The following is an 18265-nucleotide window of genomic DNA, read 5'->3' as shown; positions in this document are numbered from 1 at the left end:
ACTGTATACCTGGGGGCTTAAACAACAGAAATTTATTTCCTCACTGTCTGGAAGCTGAACATCTGAGCTCAGCTGTTGAGGACTCAATCCTTGGCTTGTAGGCATTGACTTCATGTCCCTTGTCCTTCTCCCTCTGTCTTCTGTGGTGCTTCTTCTGTGTCCTGATATCCTCTTCTTAGAAGGACACCAGTCATACTGAATTCACACCCCCTCAATGACCTTATTTAACCTTAATTTCCCCTGTCATACTCTGAGGTACAGGGTGAGGATGTCAGCGTCTGAGTTAGAGGGGACACTACTCACTCATAACAAGGATATATGGTCTTTTTAATTTTAAACTCTTTGTAAGTCTGCTTCTTTTTTGTTATATTCACTTGTTGTATTTTTTAGATTCTACATATAAGCAATACCCTAAGTATTTATCATTCTCTGACTTATTTCATTAGCTTAATGCTCTCCAAGTCTACCCATGTTGCTGCAAATGGTAAAATGTCCTTTTTTATGGCTGAGTAGTATTCCAGTGTGTGTGTGTGTGTGTGTGTGTGTGTGTGTGTGTGTGTGTGTGTGTGTGTGTGTGTGTGTGTTTATGTACCACAGCTTCTTTATCCATTCGTCTGTTGATGGACACTTAGGTTGTTTCCATGTCTTGGCTATTGTAAGTAATGCTGCTATGAACATTGGGGTGCATGTATTCTTTTTTTCTTTTTAGGGCCACACCAGCTGCATATGGAGGTTCCCGGGCTAGGGGTCGAATCAGAGCTACAGCTGCCATCCTATGCCACAGCCACAGCAACATTAGATCAGTGCCATGTATGCAACTTTCTCCACAGCTCATGGCAATGCTGGATCCTTAACCCAGTGAGGGAGGCCAGGGATTGAACCTGCAACTTCATGGTTCCTAGTCAGATTTGTTTCCACAGCACCACTATGGGAACTCCTCATGTATCTTTTCGAATTACTGTTTTTGGTTTTGTTTTTGTTTTTTTTTTTTTTTCGATGTACATGCAATTGTGGAATTTCTGGTCATATGGTTGTTCTATTTTTAGTTTCTTGAGAAATCTCTGTACTGTTTTCTGTAGTGGCTGCACCAATTTACATTCCCACCAACAGTGTAGGAGGGTTCCTTTTAAGGAACTATAGTCTTGACTTATATATATATCCCTCATATGAGTGAGCATTAAGGGTGGGTTAAAAATAGTGATCAATTTTTAAACGTTACAATTGAACTAGAACTAAAGTCATTAATAGAAGGTAAACGTGGCAGGTGCCTTGTGGTGCATTGCAATAAGGATTTCTCATGGGGCTTCATGGGTGACACATGATATGCATCACATGAGCTTCGAGGGCAACTCTATGCTTAAAATAAAAGTAAATCTGTGCTGAATTGATCACCTTTTGGCTCTATAAACTGGGAGGGGTCATCAATTGGGAATATCTGTACATGTTTATTTCAAAGGATAACAACATAAACATATGGATAAATGTGCTTGAATAAAATGTTGGTTGCTGTTGATATAACCCACTGGTCTGGGCATAGAAGCTCTTCTGGGGAAATTCCTCACCTCTTAGACCTGACTGAATCCTTGACTCTGGCTAACATCCCTGAAGATTTCTTCCAGCATACATGTGGTACCCTAGGTTTCTTACTGACCTCTGCCTCCATCTTGGTAGAAGCCAGGCTACCCCAGAACTGGCTGGGAAGGATTGCCATGTGTGTAGAAACTGCAAGGCATCGCCAAAACCACATAAAGGACTGAAGATGCTGTCAGCTAGAAAAGATTTTTTTTTTTTTTTGTCTTTTTTTGTTATTTCTTTGGGCTGCTCCCTCGGCATATGGAGGTTCCCAGGCTAGGGGTCGAATCGGAGCTGTAGCCACCGGCCTACACCAGAGCCACAGCAACGCTGGATCCGAGCCGCGTCTGCAACCTACACCACAGCTCACAACCTACACCACAGCTCACAGCAACGCCGGATCGTTAACCCACTGAGCAAGGGCAGGGACCGAACCCGCAACCTCATGGTTCCTAGTCGAATTCACTAACCACTGCGCCACGACGGGAACTCTGAGAAAAGATTTATATTTTACTTGTAGTCTCCTTCGGAACATGATACTCTTTGAAAAGGTTTCATGGCTACTAGAAGGACAGCCCCTTCAACAGTCCCTGAAGGCACGAGGTACCTCGATCCATGACAGCATCTGCTTTGCTTCTTGTGTAGTGTGCAGAAGATGAGGAGACCCGTGACCTGGTTAGGCTGCATGGAGGACTCAAACCCCTGGCCTCCCTCCTCAACAACACTGACAATAAAGAACGCTTGGCCGCTGTCACAGGGGCGATATGGAAATGTTCCATCAGCAAAGAGAATGTCATCAAGTAAGAGAAGGGTTTCAGTGTTCTCTATTAAAACATGGCCATCAAAACACATTCTTTTGTTTTATTTTGTTTTATTTTATTTTATTTTGTTTTATTTTATTTTATTTTATTTTTTTACTCTACTCTATTCTACTCTACTTTAAGTTTATTTTGCTTTTTAGGGCCATGTGTGCAGCATATGGAAATTCCCAGGGTAGGGGTTGAATCGGAACTGCAGCTGCCAACCTATACCACAGCCATAGCAATGCAGGGTCCGAGCCATGTCTATGACCTACACCATGGCTCGTGGCAACACCAGACCCTTAACCCACTGAGCAAGGTCAGGCATCAAACCTGCATCCTCATGGATACTAGTTGGGTTCGTTACCACTGAGCCACAGTGGGAACTCCCATTTTTCCGTTTTAATGCTGTTTTAATAAAGCCTTGATTCAGTGCTACTACTGTAGTTTTCATAGAGGTACAGTCTGGACCAAGTTGGCAGAATTAAGAGCTTCTTAGAAATAAAGGACCCCTACTTCCCATCCCCGCAGCTGGCACTTGCTTTTGTGCCTCAGTGGGAGAAAGGGGCTTACTGACGTAATCTCCCTAGGCCCATGGGCTGTTTTGCACCCATTTAAGTGAGAAATACCCTTGATGTTTCCTGCAGAGACCTATCAAGGTGACAAAATGAATTCCCCACAGAATCTTTAGAGATGGAAGTGGTTCCATTCATCCCTCCCTTCCTTCCTCCCCTCCTTCCCTCCTTTCCACAGCTGCACCCGCAGCATATGGAAGTTTCTGGGCTACGGGTGGAACTGGAGCTGCAACTGAGGCCTACGCCACAGCCACGGCAACACCGGAGCTGAGCCACCTCTGCAACCTACGCCGAAGGTTGTGGCAACACCAGATCCTTAAGCCACTGAGCGAGGCCAGGGATTGAACCCAGATCCTCATGGACACTATCTCGGGTTCTTAACCCACCGAGCTTCAATGGGAGCTCCTCCATTCTTTTTCTAAAGATAACCAAGATGAGTTGTCTACATGTCAACTTACCAGTTAGTCTTAACGACTAGTCATTTTCAAATATAATTTCATTGAATTTGAAAGTGTTTGTCAACTCTACAACCATTTGATTGATCTTCATCTTTGAATTTATCTTTTCACATATTTTTAGAGTTTGCACACTCTGGGATGGATGTCCTGGGGCAGCTCTTCCCTGTGTCAGGGTGAGGACTGTCTTTACCAAGACACCTATTTACACGTTCTATGTAACACACATACACACACACACACACACACACACACGCAAAATGTTTATTTTGCTTTGCTGATGTGAAATTGTCCCTATATCATGGGAGAACCCTTATCATAGTGGGGTTATGGATGCTCCGATTCAGAAGACGTTGTAGTTGTCTTAGAGGCTGTGTAATAACATAGTACTTAAGGGCAAGACAGTTGTGTGTGTGAATGTTGGCTTCGCTATTTACCAAGCTTCAGATTAGCATTTGGCAGATGGGCATTCTAATAGGATCTCCATCACAGGGTTGTTGTAAGGATGGGATGGGTGTAGAGTTGGCATTTAGTAAATTTCAGCTGGTAATGTTATGATTAATGTTATTGTCAGCAGACTTTATACCCGAGATAATACCGTGTACCCCTTTTCCTTCCTTCCTACCCTCTTTCGCTTGTGGTGAACTTAGATTTCGGGAGTACAAAGCCATCGAAACTTTGGTGGGACTTCTAACTGACCAGCCGGAAGAAGTGCTTGTGAACGTCGTTGGTGCGCTGGGAGAATGCTGTCAAGAGCACGAGAACAGGGTCATTGTCCGGAGGTGCGGGGGCATTCAGCCTCTTGTGAACCTCCTCGTTGGAATAAACCAAGCTCTACTTGTCAATGTCACGAAAGCTGTCGGCGCTTGTGCAGTAGAGCCTGAGAGTATGATGTAAGTGGCCCTAGAGGCTGATAGTTTTTTGTGTTTTGTTTTGGTTTGGTTTGTTTTAGTGCTGCATTTGTGGCACATGGAAGTTCCCAGGCTAGAGGTCAAATCAGAGCTACAGCTGCTGGCCTATGCCACAGCCACAGCAACATGGGATCCAAGCTGCTTCTGCGACCTACACCACAGCTCACGGCAACACCAGATCCTTAACCCACTGAGTGAGCCCAGGGATCGAATCTGCATCCTCAGGGATGCTAGTCAGGTTCATTTCTGCTGAGCCACAAGGGGAACTCCTAGAGGCTGAAAGATTTTTTTCTGAGAGTGTTTTGGGGATACTCAGGGAGCCACGGAATAGGGTCATCTCTTAGAACTGGCGTGTGTGAGTAATGAAAAAGTAAAACTTGCTTACGTATCAATAATCACAAGATTCCCCAGTCATGACTTAACATAGCCAGACTGTTCCCTTGGATGAGCTGGAGGGCTGGAGCAGGAGGACTTAAAATACCAGTAATCAATCAAAATGATGGAAGAATTACCATTAGGAGAATCATCTATATTTTATGGGTATTGATAATGATAATGTAAATAGAACTGACAAAAAATAGAAAAGAGAAGGGTGGATGAGTAGATATGCAAATTTTATCATCTTGCCAATAAATACATCAACAGATAGTATATAGATAGTATTTAAAAATTATTTTCATCTCTATCTCTCCATCCATCCTTCCATCCATCCGTCCATCCATTTATCTGTCTCTCTTACCTATCCATACATCCTTTTATCTAGCTATAGGCATAAAGAGATATCTGGAATAATTCATATTCGCTATTAATGATAATTTCTGAATTGTAGGATTTGGGATATTTTTTACTTTCTATGTTGCATTTTATATACAGTCTGTATGATGAATATGCATCATCTTTAAAAAATCAAGTTTTTGTTTAATACCTTACACAATCTCTTTTTATTTTGAATAGTAGTGTATGATCGTTAAGAGTATAGATTCTGAAACCACTGGCCAGAATGCCAGTCTCACCACTTACCAACTGTGTTTCCTTCAGCAAATTGTTAAACTGCTTAGTTCCTTGGCTACCACATGTATAACAAGGGGATAGTTACCATGCCCACCTCATTGGATCATAGTGATTGAGTGAGTTACTATGTCTAAGGTGCTTGATACATAATAGTGCTAGGTAATTGTTGGCTCAAATTGTTTACATAGCAATGGCTTTAAGTAATAGCAATTTAAAGCAGTCATACATAGGTACAAAATTAAAGTGTATAGAATCGGTATCTGTACTCATTCTGTTGTTCTTTTCTGTCAAGTTAGTCATGTTATTGAACCTGCTATAAATGGAGAACAAGAGAACTCTAAATGGTGAATAACTCACTTTAACTTCTCACCTGCAATGAAGGAGCTTTGAAGGTGCAGCCCAGGCCTGTCAAGAAGCAATTATAATTCAGGCCCTTGTGCCTCAGGCTAAGTTTGGGTTTTGCTTTACAGTTGATCAAAGGTTAATAAAAGTTTTTAAGCATAACCTGAAACAGAGACACTTGTTTAGGGGATCATTGGAGACCAGGAGTGAAGGTGGTTTAAATGAAACCTGTGGAATATAATGAATGAAAGAATAAAGTAATTGACAGATTAAAGAGAAATAAAAGGAGAGAATGAGGAAGACCAGGCGAATGATTGAACACGAGTTATAAAGAAGAGGGGAGAGTCATGGGCGATATTTAGGTTTCTGACTTGGGTAACTGGATGAATAATGGTATCAGTTAGTGATAGAGGGATATAGCTGGAGGACGGGTGAAGGACGAATGAATTTCACTAGGGGAGGAACGGAGTCAGCTTGTACATCATGACATGTTCATTGTCTGACCTGGTGTGAGGCTCAGGGCAGGTATTCACTGTGAACTAAATGGATGACAAGTTCAGTTATGGTTGGATACACCTTGGGGTTCTTAGGGGATATGTCTCTGCCAATGGCAGCTGGTCAATGCGATGTTCGTGTCTAAAGCTTAGAATAGAATGTGGGTTGGGCATATAGCATTATGAATATTTGGTAACTTAAGTGCTGCATATATGTGAGATTGTGAGGAAGAGAAAGAAAAGGGAGAAGGACAAAACCGCAACTCTATAGAACCTGGTCTTATAAGGAGAATGAATAGACCCGTGAAGAGGTACCTATAAAGAAACTGAGAAGAAGCATTCCCACTGTGGCACAATGGGATCGGTGGTGTCTCTAGAGGGCGGGGATGCAGGTTCGATCCCTGGCCTGGCACAGTGGCTTCAAAGGATCCATTGTTGGATCCCTGGCCTGGGAGCCCCGTATGTCGCAGGGTGGCCAAAAAAAATAAATAAATAACTTGAGAAGGAACAGCCAGAGCGCTGTGAGGGAAGCCAAGCCAGAAAGGCGACGTTACCGTAGAAACAAAGAGGAAGAGTGTTGAAGGAGAGAAAAAGCGTCAAATCTTATGACAAAGCCTCATAAGATAAAGATAAAGACTGGTCTTGTGCAACAAGGAGGTTGAGGAATGCTTTTTCTTTTTTAAACCTTTTAAAAATTATAGAGTTGATTGGCACTATGTGCCAATTGCTCTGTGCAGCAAAGTGACCCCATCTTTGTACTAGTGAATATGGATTTTCCCACAAATGCCTTCAGAAACACACAAAGTCAGTTTTAGAAAACAGTGTGTTGTGCTGGGTAGGAATCCAAACAGCATCACCTGTGGCATCAGGTTTCAGACGTGGCTGTTACTGCTCCATTTGAGGGCTCTATTGAGACTTTGATCTTTAAGTTAAATGGTGAGGGAATGACAGACAAACCTCTGTTTTGTGTAAGTCTTAAATAATTCCTAAGTTAGGAACTTGTTTTAATGACTAACAGTTTTGTGTTTTAATGGTTTGCCTGTAGCTGTGGCTAAAATTTAGGCTGCATGTTAGGATAAACATATATACTCATAGCAGTTTTGTTACCTTTGCGTGATAGTTGCGTATCTAGTTTCAGTAAGAATAAGAAAAATCTTAATAATAACAGTTTGTCTCTTGAATCAAAAATGATTTTCAAGGAGTTCCCCTCTTGGCACAGCAGAAACAAATCCAACTAGGAACCATGAGGTTGCGGGTTTAATCCCTAGCCTTGCTCAGTGGGTTAAGGATCCGGCGTTGCCGTGAGCTGTGGTGTAGGTTGCAGACGAGGCTTGGATCTGGCGTTGCTGTGGCTGTGGTGTAGGCCAGCAGCTGCAGACCTGATTCAACCCCTAGCCTTCCATATACCGTGGGTGTGGCCCTAAAAAGAAAAAAAAGAAAAAATTTTCAAGACACCAATGATTTCATAAAACTCTTCTGACTTTTCTCACTACTTCAGATTCCTGCTTTTAGGACTCAGTATGCATTGTTTCATATTAATTGTGACCTTTCTGAGAACCTAACATTGGAGTGACAGGTATCTTGCCACATTAGGTCATGAAAAAGTTAATTTATTCATGCTGAGTTTCCTTTTCCTGTTGACTTTTAATGTCTGTTTGATATGTAGAAAATTCATCTGGAGGTTATTTGGCCTCCAAGTATATAAAATGACACCACCATTGCAAAAAAAAAATATATATATATATATATGTTTTAGGGAATGTAACTTTCTAATAAAATAAATTATTAGAAATTTCAAACAACTAAAAAGTATTGATGCTAAAAACAAATATGTAAAATTTCTTTTCCACACCTCAGGATCTTTACTTTCTTTTTAATTTATTTTTATTTTCATTTTATTGTTTGCTTTTTAGGGCCACACTTGGGGCATGTGGAAGTCCCCAGGCTAGGGGTTGAATCAGAGCTGCAGCTGCTGGCCTACACCACAGCCACAGCAACATGGGATCCATACCACGTCTGCGATCTACCATGGCAACACCATATCCCCAACCCACTTATGATGCCTGCATCCTCATGGATAATAGTTGGATTCGTTTCTGCTGCACCACAACGGGAACTCCCTCGTTTTTATTTTATTTTATTTTATTATTTTTGTGGCTTCACCCATGGCATATGGAAGTTCCCAGGTCAGGGACTGAATCCACACTGCAGCTGTGATGTTCACCACAGCTGTTTAGCAATGCTGGATCCTTAACCCACTGAGCCAGGCTGGGGATGCAACCCTGCACTTCTACAGCGCCCCAAGCTGCTGCAGGTGGATTCTTAACTGTCATGGTGGGAATGTCTTTCAAAAAATTTTTTTTTATCTTTTATTTTGAAATAACATTAGACTTCAGGAAAGTTGCAAAGATATAGAGTGCAGGGTACAAAGAGTTCCCATATACCTTTCCTCCAGCTTCCCTTAACATCCTATATAACCATAGTGAAATGATAGACGCTTTTCATTTGTTCCAGTCTGGGTTTCTTAATTTGAAGAGTGTTGTATTGGATTTTGTGCATTTTTTTCCATTTACTCCTAAGTATTTAACCTTCCTCGTTGATGGTATAAATGTCATTCCTGCTGTTTTATTCTTTAGTTGACTGTCTCTGTAAACACTGATGAGTGTTGTGCATTCATTCTACATGCTGCTTCCTAATGGAATTCTCTTGTTTGAGTTTATTTTATTGTTGCTTCTCTAGCACAGCTGTTGACACAATACAGCACATGGGCCAAAGCTTGTTTTTGTAAAAAAGGTTTTATTGGCACATATTCATACTCATTCACTTATATATTGTCTTTGGTGGCTGTTTTGGTACAATGGCAGAGTTGAGTAGTGGCAACAGAGACCAAATAACCCACAAAGACTAACACACTAACTAGCTGACTGGAAAAAAATTCACTGAACTCTGCTCTAGGATATTCCCAAGAAAGTTTTATTTCTTCTTTATAAATTCTTGTTCTTTAAATTGATTTCTCCTGTCTAATTTCATTAGCCACATTCCCTGCTGTAATGTTGAGTCATAATGGAGATAGTAGGCTTCTTTGCCTTCTTCCTGATTTTAATGGAAATGCCTCTAGGTTTTTTTCTGTTGAGTAAAATAATGTCTTGAGGACTAAGTTACATGTATTTTATCATATTTTTGAAAATCTCTCGGGAGTTCCCACTGTGGCTCAGTGGAAATGAATCTGACTAGGAACCATGAGGTTGCAGGTTTGATCCCTGGCCTTGGTCAGTGGGTTAAGGAGCTGGCGTTGTCATGAGCTGTGGTGCAGGTCACAGATGCAGCACAGATCTGGTGTTGCTGTGTCTGTGGTGTGGGCCGGCAGTGGCAGCTTCCATTCGACCCCTAGCCTGGGAACCTCCATATGCTGTGGGTGAAGCCCTAAAAAGACAAAAGACAAAAAAAGAAAAAAAAAAAAAACTCCAAATTTTATTTTTCAAGAATGTTTTTTAAAATCAAAAATATGTATTGAGGGAGTTCCTGTTGTGGCGCAGTAGTTAACGAATCCGACTAGGAACCATGAGGTCGCGGGTTCGGTCCCTGCCCTTGCTCAGTGGGTTAACGATCCGGCGTTGCCGTGAGCTGTGGTGTAGGTTGCAGACGCGGCTCGGATCCCGCGTTGCTGTGGCTCTGGCGTAGGCCGGTGGCTACAGCTCCGATTCAACCCCTAGCCTGGGAACCTCCATATGCCGCGGAAGCGGCCCAAGAGATAGCAACAACAACAACAAGAAAAGACCAAAAAGAAAAAAAAGAAAAAGGCAAAAAGACAAAAAAAAAAAAAAATGTATTGAATTTTGTCAGATGCCTTTTAAAGCATTTATGGAGATTATGCTCCATATGCTCTTATGATTTTTTCCCCTCTATCTGTCAATATGGCGAATAACATTATGGGTTTCCAAGCATTGAACCAACCTTGCATTCTGGGAATAAGTTTCTCTTGGTCATGCTGTTCTTAATGTAATGTAGTAATCTGTTTGCTAATATCTTCTTTAGTATTTTTGATATCCTTGAATTATATTGATCTGTAGTTTCTTTTCCAACTATCTTTATCAAATTTAGTTATCAATGTTATGCCTCCTTCACAAAAGGAATTAGGAAATTTCTATCATGTCAATGCTCTGGAACATTTATTGAGCAATGGGACCACTGAGGCTTTTACAGTTTGGTAGAAGAATACTGCGCAATCTCCGGGGCCTGCTGTGTGTGTGTGTTTGTGTGTGCGTGTGCACACATGTGCACACGCGTGAACTTTCTTAGTTCTTTCTTGGTTCTCTTTAGTTCTTCTATGAAATATGATCTATTTATGCTTTATATTCTAATGGGGTCAATTTTGGCAATCAGTGTTTCCTTATAAAATGATCAATTTCATTTAGATTATCAAATTTATTTAAATAATGGCCTGTAAATTTCTTGTGATTTTCAAATTTTGTCTTTTTTTCAATGGCTACTTTTCACTTATTTTACTTTTGTATATGTGAGCTTTCTCCTGTTTTTCCTCTGATCAAGTTAGCTAGTATGGTTTCTCTCAATTTTTTTCTGAAAAAATTCCGTTCATTAGATACACTGTTCTTTTATTCTCTACCTCATAAATTTCTTTTATCTTTTGTTGCCTTCTTTGGCTTATTTTGTAAATGTTTTCCTAATTTTTTTTTGAACTAAGAGAATATTTCATTTGTCTTTATTATTTTTTAACTAATAAAGGTAGTTTGTGCTATGAGTTTTCCTTTGACACTGCTTTAAATGTCCCTTGTAGAGTCTGATATACAGTGATTTCATTATCATTATTTTTAAGAAGTTAATTTCAGTTTGTATTTTCTCTAGATCGTGTTGTTTAATAGAATTTTTTAAAATTCCACAAGGAAGAACCTTTTTTTGTTTGTTTATTTTTGTAGATATTTCTTGTTATGTTGCAGTTTGGTGAGAGTGTTTTATTTCTACTTTTTATGGAACTTACTGGTGTTTTTTTATGACCTAATATAAGATGAATTTTTGCAAAGCATCCATAGCTATTTGGGATAAAGATGTATTCCTTTTTAATAGAGTGTAGAGTTTGATGTATATTCTTAAAATCTACTATATCATGTTATGTAAGCCCTCTACTTACTATTTTTTATGCACTTGATCTGTCTCGTACTGAAAATGATGTATTGAAATTATTAGTGTGCTTCATTCTACCTATGGCTTCTTCTAGCCCATGTAGTTTTTGCTTCTTAAAGGCAGGCACTGTATTATTGGGTGTATAAATGTTTCTAATCACTGTGAATTATGGGTTTTAATATTCCAAGAGCTCTTTTTTGTCATGTTTAATGAGTTATGGCTTGATTTCTACTTTGATATAGGGAGCTTTACCCCTACTTTCATATTTTTTTCCATTTTCCTGTAATGTCTTGGTCTGCCCTTTATTTTCAGTCTTTCTTGAACCACTTTCTTTGAGGTGCCCTTTAATGCAGTGTATAGATGGATCTTGCTTTGTAAGCCAAGTTAAAAATATTTTTAATAAGTTAGTTAAACCCATTCATACTCATTGCTATAACTTGATATGTTTGGTCTCAACAATGTCATAATATTTTCTAATTATTCATATTCTGTTATATTTGATGTTCTCTGTAAGATTTGTACTCTTGCTCTTTAATATTTTTTCTTTAGTTAGAAAAGTCTGCATTTTTATCTCATTCTAGTCATTATCTTCGTACCTATACATTTTTTTCTAATACCCTCTTCCTCCTTTCTGTTATGTAGTTATTTGCTATTTAGTTTATCAGTTTTTACTGGTATCTTTTAACTCCTACCTTTTGTCCATATAGTAATCAATGGGTGTATTTTATTTTATTTTTTCTTTCCTTATGCCTTGTCCTCTCCATTTTAAAGTTCATTATTTCTACTGTGTCATAACATAAAACATTTGAACATTATCATTCTACCTTTTTTTCAGCCTCTATAGTAGATTATTCAAAAAGGGCTCATAGGTCCAAAATTCCTTAAGTTTTTATATGTTTAAAGTACTTTTCTTTTTTTCAGCTTCGTAGTTATAATAGATACATTTTAAAATTATGTATATTTAAGGTATACGATGTTCTAGGTATACCTAAGGTAATGATTACCACAACCAAGCTAGTTAACCTCACTTCACAAAGTTACTTTTGGTGTATGGTGATAGCCCTTAAAATCAATCTCTTAGCAATTTTTTTTTGTTTGTTTGTCTTTTCACCATTTCTTGGGCCGCTCCCGCGGCATATGGAGGTTCCCAGACTAGGGGTCGAATCAGAGCTGTAGCCGCCGGCCTACACCAGAGCCACAGCAATATGGGATCTGAGCTGCATCTGTGACCTACACCACAGCTCACGGCAACACCGGATCCTTAACCCACTGAGCAAGGCCAGGGATCAAACCCGCAACTTCATGGTTCCTAGTCGGATTCGTTAACCACTGAGCCACAGACAGGAACTCCCCTTAGCAATTTTTAAGCACACATTATTATTAATATAGTTACCATGCTGTGCATTAGAGCTCTTAAATATAGTCATCTTGGAAGTTCCTGTTGTGCCTCAGTGGTAACAAACCCGACTAGTATCCAGGAGGATACTGGTTCAAACACTGGCCTTGTTCAATGGATTAAGGATTCAGTATCACCATGAGCTGTGGTGTAGGTTGCAGATGTGGCTTGGATCTCGTGTTGCTGTGGCTGTCTTGTAGGCTGGCAGCTGCAGCGCTGATTCAACCCCTAGCTTGGGAACGTCCATACTGCACCTGTGGCTCTAAAAAGCAAAAAGAAATAAAAATTTTAAAAAAATAATAAAATAAAATAAAATTTAGTCGTCTTATAACTGAAACTTTGTACCCTTTGACCAACATTTCCCTACTTCCTCCACCTCCTAACCCCTTCTCCACTCTAATCTCTGTTTCTCTACGTTCAGCTTTTTTAAATTCTACATCTAAGTGATTTCGTTCATTCTTTCTGTGTCTGGCTTATTTCATTTAGCATGTCTTTTAGGTTCGTCCATGTTGCTGCAAATGGCAGGATTTCTTTCTGTCTTAGGCCTTAATAATATTTCATCATATATATATTTATACATGAATAATGTATAAATATATACATTATTATATTTGAAATACTATTAAGCCATAATATAATGTCTTTATCCATTCTCTATCAATGGACACTTAGATTGTTTCCACATCTTGGTTATTGTAAATAATTCTGTAAAAATCATAAAGGCACAGATATCTTTTCTAGCTACTAAATTCAAATCCTTTGGATATGCACCAGTAAGCAGGAGTGTTAGATCATATGACAGTTCTGTTTTTAATTTTTTGAACAACCTCCATACTGTTTTCCATAGTAACCATACTAATGTACATTTTTACCAACAGCGAGGGTTCAACTTTCTCCACATTCTTGCCCTTTTTAATCTGTTGCCTTTTTGATAATAGCCACTCCAATGAGGAATGGGACAATATCTCACTGTTATTTGATTTGCATTTCCCTGATGATGCATACTATTGAGCAGTTTTTCATATACTTGTTGGTCATTTGCATGTCTTCTTTGGAGAAATGTCTGTTCAGTTCCTTGGACCATTTTTAAATGTTATTGGGAGGGGTGGTTGTCGTTGAGTTGTATGGATTCCTTATGTATTTTGAATATTAACTTCTTAGCAAACGTGTGGCTTCCAAATATTTTCTGCCATTCCATAGATTGCCTTTCCATTTTGTTGCTTCTTTTGCTGGACAGAAACACATGTGTATATCTAGGGAAGCTATTTTCTTATAAATACTCAGAGCACAGCTTTGCTAGATATAAAATCCTTGGTTCTCACTTTCTTTCTTGAATTAAAAAGTATTCCACTCCATTGTTAGCTTATTTCATACCTTTTTTGAAAAATTCTGATGTTATTCTAATTCTCTTTTCTTTGTGAGTTATTTAATCTTTATGCTTGGAGTCCTTGAGAATTTTTTTCTTTATCCTTATAATCTGATACTTTCACTACATTTATCTTAGAGTTGATTGCTAACCATTTGGTTAACCTGAAATATAGTTAATACAGAAAAATCAGGATAAATTTTTTTTTCAGATATATGAGTTGTCAGGAACCCTAGCAAATGCCAATAGTTATAATAAGGGCTGTTTTTTGGACCTACTATGAACTCATTGATCTTAATGACTTACTTCAGGATCTACTATTTTTTTTATACAAAATGCCTGGCATACATGATTCAAAACATGCTAAAATTCTAATGTCCTAAGTTTTTCATTACTTTAGAATAAGCTTAAACCTAAAGGTCAGCTTTCAAATATAAGTACCTGCCTATAAAAGAGTTAAATTTCATGTTCTTTAGAAGATAATCAAGGAAAAATGTTTCTATTAATCTGAAAATGCCTAAGATTCTAAGGAGTTTTACCTAACCATTTACCTAAATAATATACTAATTTCCTATAATTTACCCTATAAAATATTTTCCTTCCACACATTGTAAAGCAAACATTTGCTGAACTGATTGTTACATGGTCTAGTGTTATGTGATCATGTAATGAAAGACTTTTATAAAACATACACAGAAGGATAGAATTAAAACCTACCATGGAATCTGTAACTCTAAATTTCCTGTCTTCTGTGGTTTAAACATAATTATGTTGCATTTACATAGTTTTTTTTTACATTGGGTTTATTTGTTCTTTTTAAAAAGGGGGAAAAAAGTAAAGCGATGCTTGTTTGCGTACAGAAGAGATTTAATCTCTCTGTGGCTGCCCAGAAATTTCATTTACCACAAAACCAGTCTTTGTGACCTTTTAGGGATTATACAAGATATAAAATAGAATATATGTTTTACATGTTTGTATCCATAAGAACATTTTTTCCTTCCTTTTACATTTTTTGTTATTTATTTTTCATTCACATACTTTAAAAAGCAAATGGGGGAGTTCCCGTCGTGGCGCAGTGGTTAACGAATCCGACTAGGAACCATGAGGTTGCGGGTTCGGTCCCTGCCCTTGCTCAGTGGGTTAAGGATCCGGCGTTGCTGTGAGCTGTGGTGTAGGTTGCAGACACAGCTCGGATCCCGCGTTGCTGTGGCTCTGGCGTAGGCAGGTGGCTACAGCTCCGATTCGACCCCTAGCCTGGGAACCTCCATATGCCGTGGGAGCGGCCCAAGAAATAGCAAAAAAAAAAAAAAAAAGATAAAAAGCAAATGGATTTAACTGAGATACCAAAATGCCAAATGAAAAGTAATTGTGTGAATCATTTAATCTTCTGAATCTTAGTTTTCTCATTTTAAAACAAGCTCTGGGGATGTTTAATTTGAGAACTGTGTGGATTTTATTTACCCATAATATATATTTTATCCAGTTGTGATGGGTGCTTTGTTCAATAGCTGAATAAATTAGCTGTTCCATGAGAGACAGAGAAAGAGAGGGAGAATGAGTGTGTGTGTGTTCACAATGGAGTTAAAACATATTTTTTTTAAATTTTTTTCATTATAATTGATTTACGATGTTGTGTTAATTTCTGCTGTACAGCAAAGTGACCCAGTTATACGTATATATATGTTCTTTTCCTCATATTATGCTCCATCATGTTCCATCACAAGTGGCTAGATATAGTTACCTGTGCTATATACAGCAGGATCTCATTTCTTATCCACTCCAAATGCAATAGTTTGTGTCTACTAACCCCAAACTCTCTGTCCATCCCACTCCTTCCACCTCCCCCTTGAAAAACAAATCCAAGTCCATGTGCTTATTTCTTTTCTGCAGAAAGGTTCATTTGTGCTGTATATTAGATGCCACATATTAGTGCTATAATATGGTATTTGTCTTTCTCTTTCTGAGTTACTTCCCTTAGTATGAGAATCTCCAGTTGCATCCATGTTGCTGCAAATGGCATTATTTTGTTCTTTTTTATGGCTGAGTAGTATTCCATTGTGATATATACCACTTCTTCTTAATCCACTCATCTGTAAAACATATTTTTAAAACTTTTGATTTGTAAAATACAATGTACATAAAGGAATGTGCATAATATAAATGTACATATTGTACATTATTGAAAAGGGAAGACTCATGTGGCTGCCGTCCTAGCCAAGGAATAGGGTATCATCATCACCCTAAAAACTCCCAAGCTGCCCGTCCCTACCCCAGCCCACCCCGTGCCCTCCTCTCTTCAGTCTGGAGGAAGTCCCTCTCTTGCCTGTTACAGTAATTTGTATCTCACTTTGTTTTCATCACTTTGTACTTGAGAATGCCTCCCTCTACAGTATGGTTTAGTATAATTTCTATTTGGAAACAAAGGGAAACATATAGTATGTGTTTGTTTTTGTCTGACATGTTTTCGGTCCAAAACTCTAGGTTATTTTGACAATTGCTCAGTTTGATGCATTTTAACAACTGCATACACTCATATAACCACCAGCCAAGATGAGATATAAAACATGTCCTTCACCCAAGAAAGTGTACTCTTGCTATTTTCTAATCAGTCTCACTTTACCCTAAACGGCCACTTTTCTGATTTCCATCACTATAGATTAATTTTCCCTATTCTGGGAGTATAATGTCTGAGTCATATGGTAGAAGTTTAACTTTATTAGAAACATCCCAATAGTACACAAAAGAGGTTGTATAATTTTATATTCCTATCAGTGCTGCCATTTACTGTTGCTCTTTAAAAAAAAAATTAGCCCTTCTAATAGGATAAAATGGTGTGTCCTTGTAGATTTCATTTGCATTTCCCTGATAGCTAATGATGTTGAGTAACTTTCATGTGCTTATCTCATGTGTATATCTATTATTTTGTTGTCTATTCCAGTCTTTTGTCCATTTTATTTAAAAAAATTTTTTGGTCTTTATTATTATTTTTTTTTAGGGCTGCACCTGCAACACATGGAGGTTCCCAGGCTAGGGGTTGCATTGGAGCTCTAGCTGCCCACCTACACCACAGCCACAGCAGTGCAAGATCTGAGCCATGTCTGTGACCTACTCCACAGCTCATGGCAATGCCAGACCCTTAACCCTCTGAGCGAGGCCAGGGGATCAAATCTGCATCCTCATGGACACTATGTCAGGTTCTTCACTCACTGAGCTACAATGGGAACTCCATCTGAATCTTTTTTAAAGCTTTATGGGATTTTCATAAATGTGGTTAGGAATTTATAGGTCAATTTAGGAAGAATAGAGATCTTAATATTGAGATTGCCAATCACTAACATGGTGTATATCTCCATTTATTGGGTTTTTCTTTAATTGGTAGGATGTGCCATCCAGTCTTCTGTGATGCATGGGTCAGCCATGTGCTCAGGAGGATAAACAGCTCAGACACTTACAACCATTCTCTACCCATCAGCCATTCTGGTTTTCCCTCTCAGAACAGCATTCAATACATTACATGAGATGATCAACACCTTATTATAAAATAACCATTGGGTTAGATGATTCTGCCCAACTACTGGCTAATGTAAATGTTCTGAGCATGTTTAAGGTAGGCTGGGCTAAGCTACAATGTTTGGTAGATTAGGTTATTAAAAGTATTTTTGCAGCTCCAATTTGACCGCTAGCCTGGGAACTTACCTAGTCCATAGATGCAGCCCTAAAAAGCAAAAAAAAAAAAAAAAAAAAAACACCCACACACCCAATAAAACACAAAGTATTTTCAACTTAATGATGGGTTTATTAGGACATAGCTGCCTCCTATGTTGAGAAAGATCTGCACAGAGAGTGGAGGGAAGTCAAATGGACAAACTCCAGTTGTGGGACTTTCTACAGCAGTCTTGATCTCCTAACAGAGTCAAGGCCATAAACATGTTCTAGATTGAAAGAGCCCAAAAAGATACAACGCAGACACAGCACATGATCTGTGTTTGAAGCCAGGTTTTTGTTTGTTTTTTAAAAAGCTCTAAAGGAGCTTTTGAGAAGAATTGGGAATATTTGAATCTGAACTGAATATTTGATTATGTTAGGGTGTTACTTTTAACTTTCTCAAATGTAATAATGGTTTAATGGTAATGTAAAATATTGCACTTATTTTTAAAATATGAAAGTTTTCATTGTAAATTTTTGGGGGGGTCTTTTTAGGGTT

General features: G+C 38.6%; 1 protein-coding gene across 23 annotated transcripts in view; it reads left to right on the top strand.

Moving 5' to 3' along the window:
* ODAD2 (outer dynein arm docking complex subunit 2) overlaps nt 1-18265 on the top strand; it is a 186558-nt gene that overhangs the window by 66240 nt on the left and 102053 nt on the right. For all 23 annotated transcript variants that reach the window (XM_084979979.1, XM_021064724.2, XM_021064723.2 and 20 more), the window contains 2 exons: nt 2218-2372; nt 4053-4295. In XM_084979979.1, coding sequence (XP_084836105.1) covers nt 2218-2372; nt 4053-4295 — 398 coding nt within the window. The remainder of the gene's footprint in view (nt 1-2217; nt 2373-4052; nt 4296-18265) is intronic.

Source organism: Sus scrofa, chromosome 10, assembly GCF_054392235.1.
Source record: "Sus scrofa isolate SSC_HxYL_T2T_F1_AM1 chromosome 10, Sscrofa_HxYL_maternal_Yorkshire_Landrace_v2.0, whole genome shotgun sequence".
In the NCBI taxonomy this organism is placed as follows: domain Eukaryota; kingdom Metazoa; phylum Chordata; class Mammalia; order Artiodactyla; family Suidae; genus Sus; species Sus scrofa.
The sequence above is the reverse complement of the archived record's forward strand: the minus strand, read 5'-3'. Positions and strand labels throughout refer to the sequence as shown.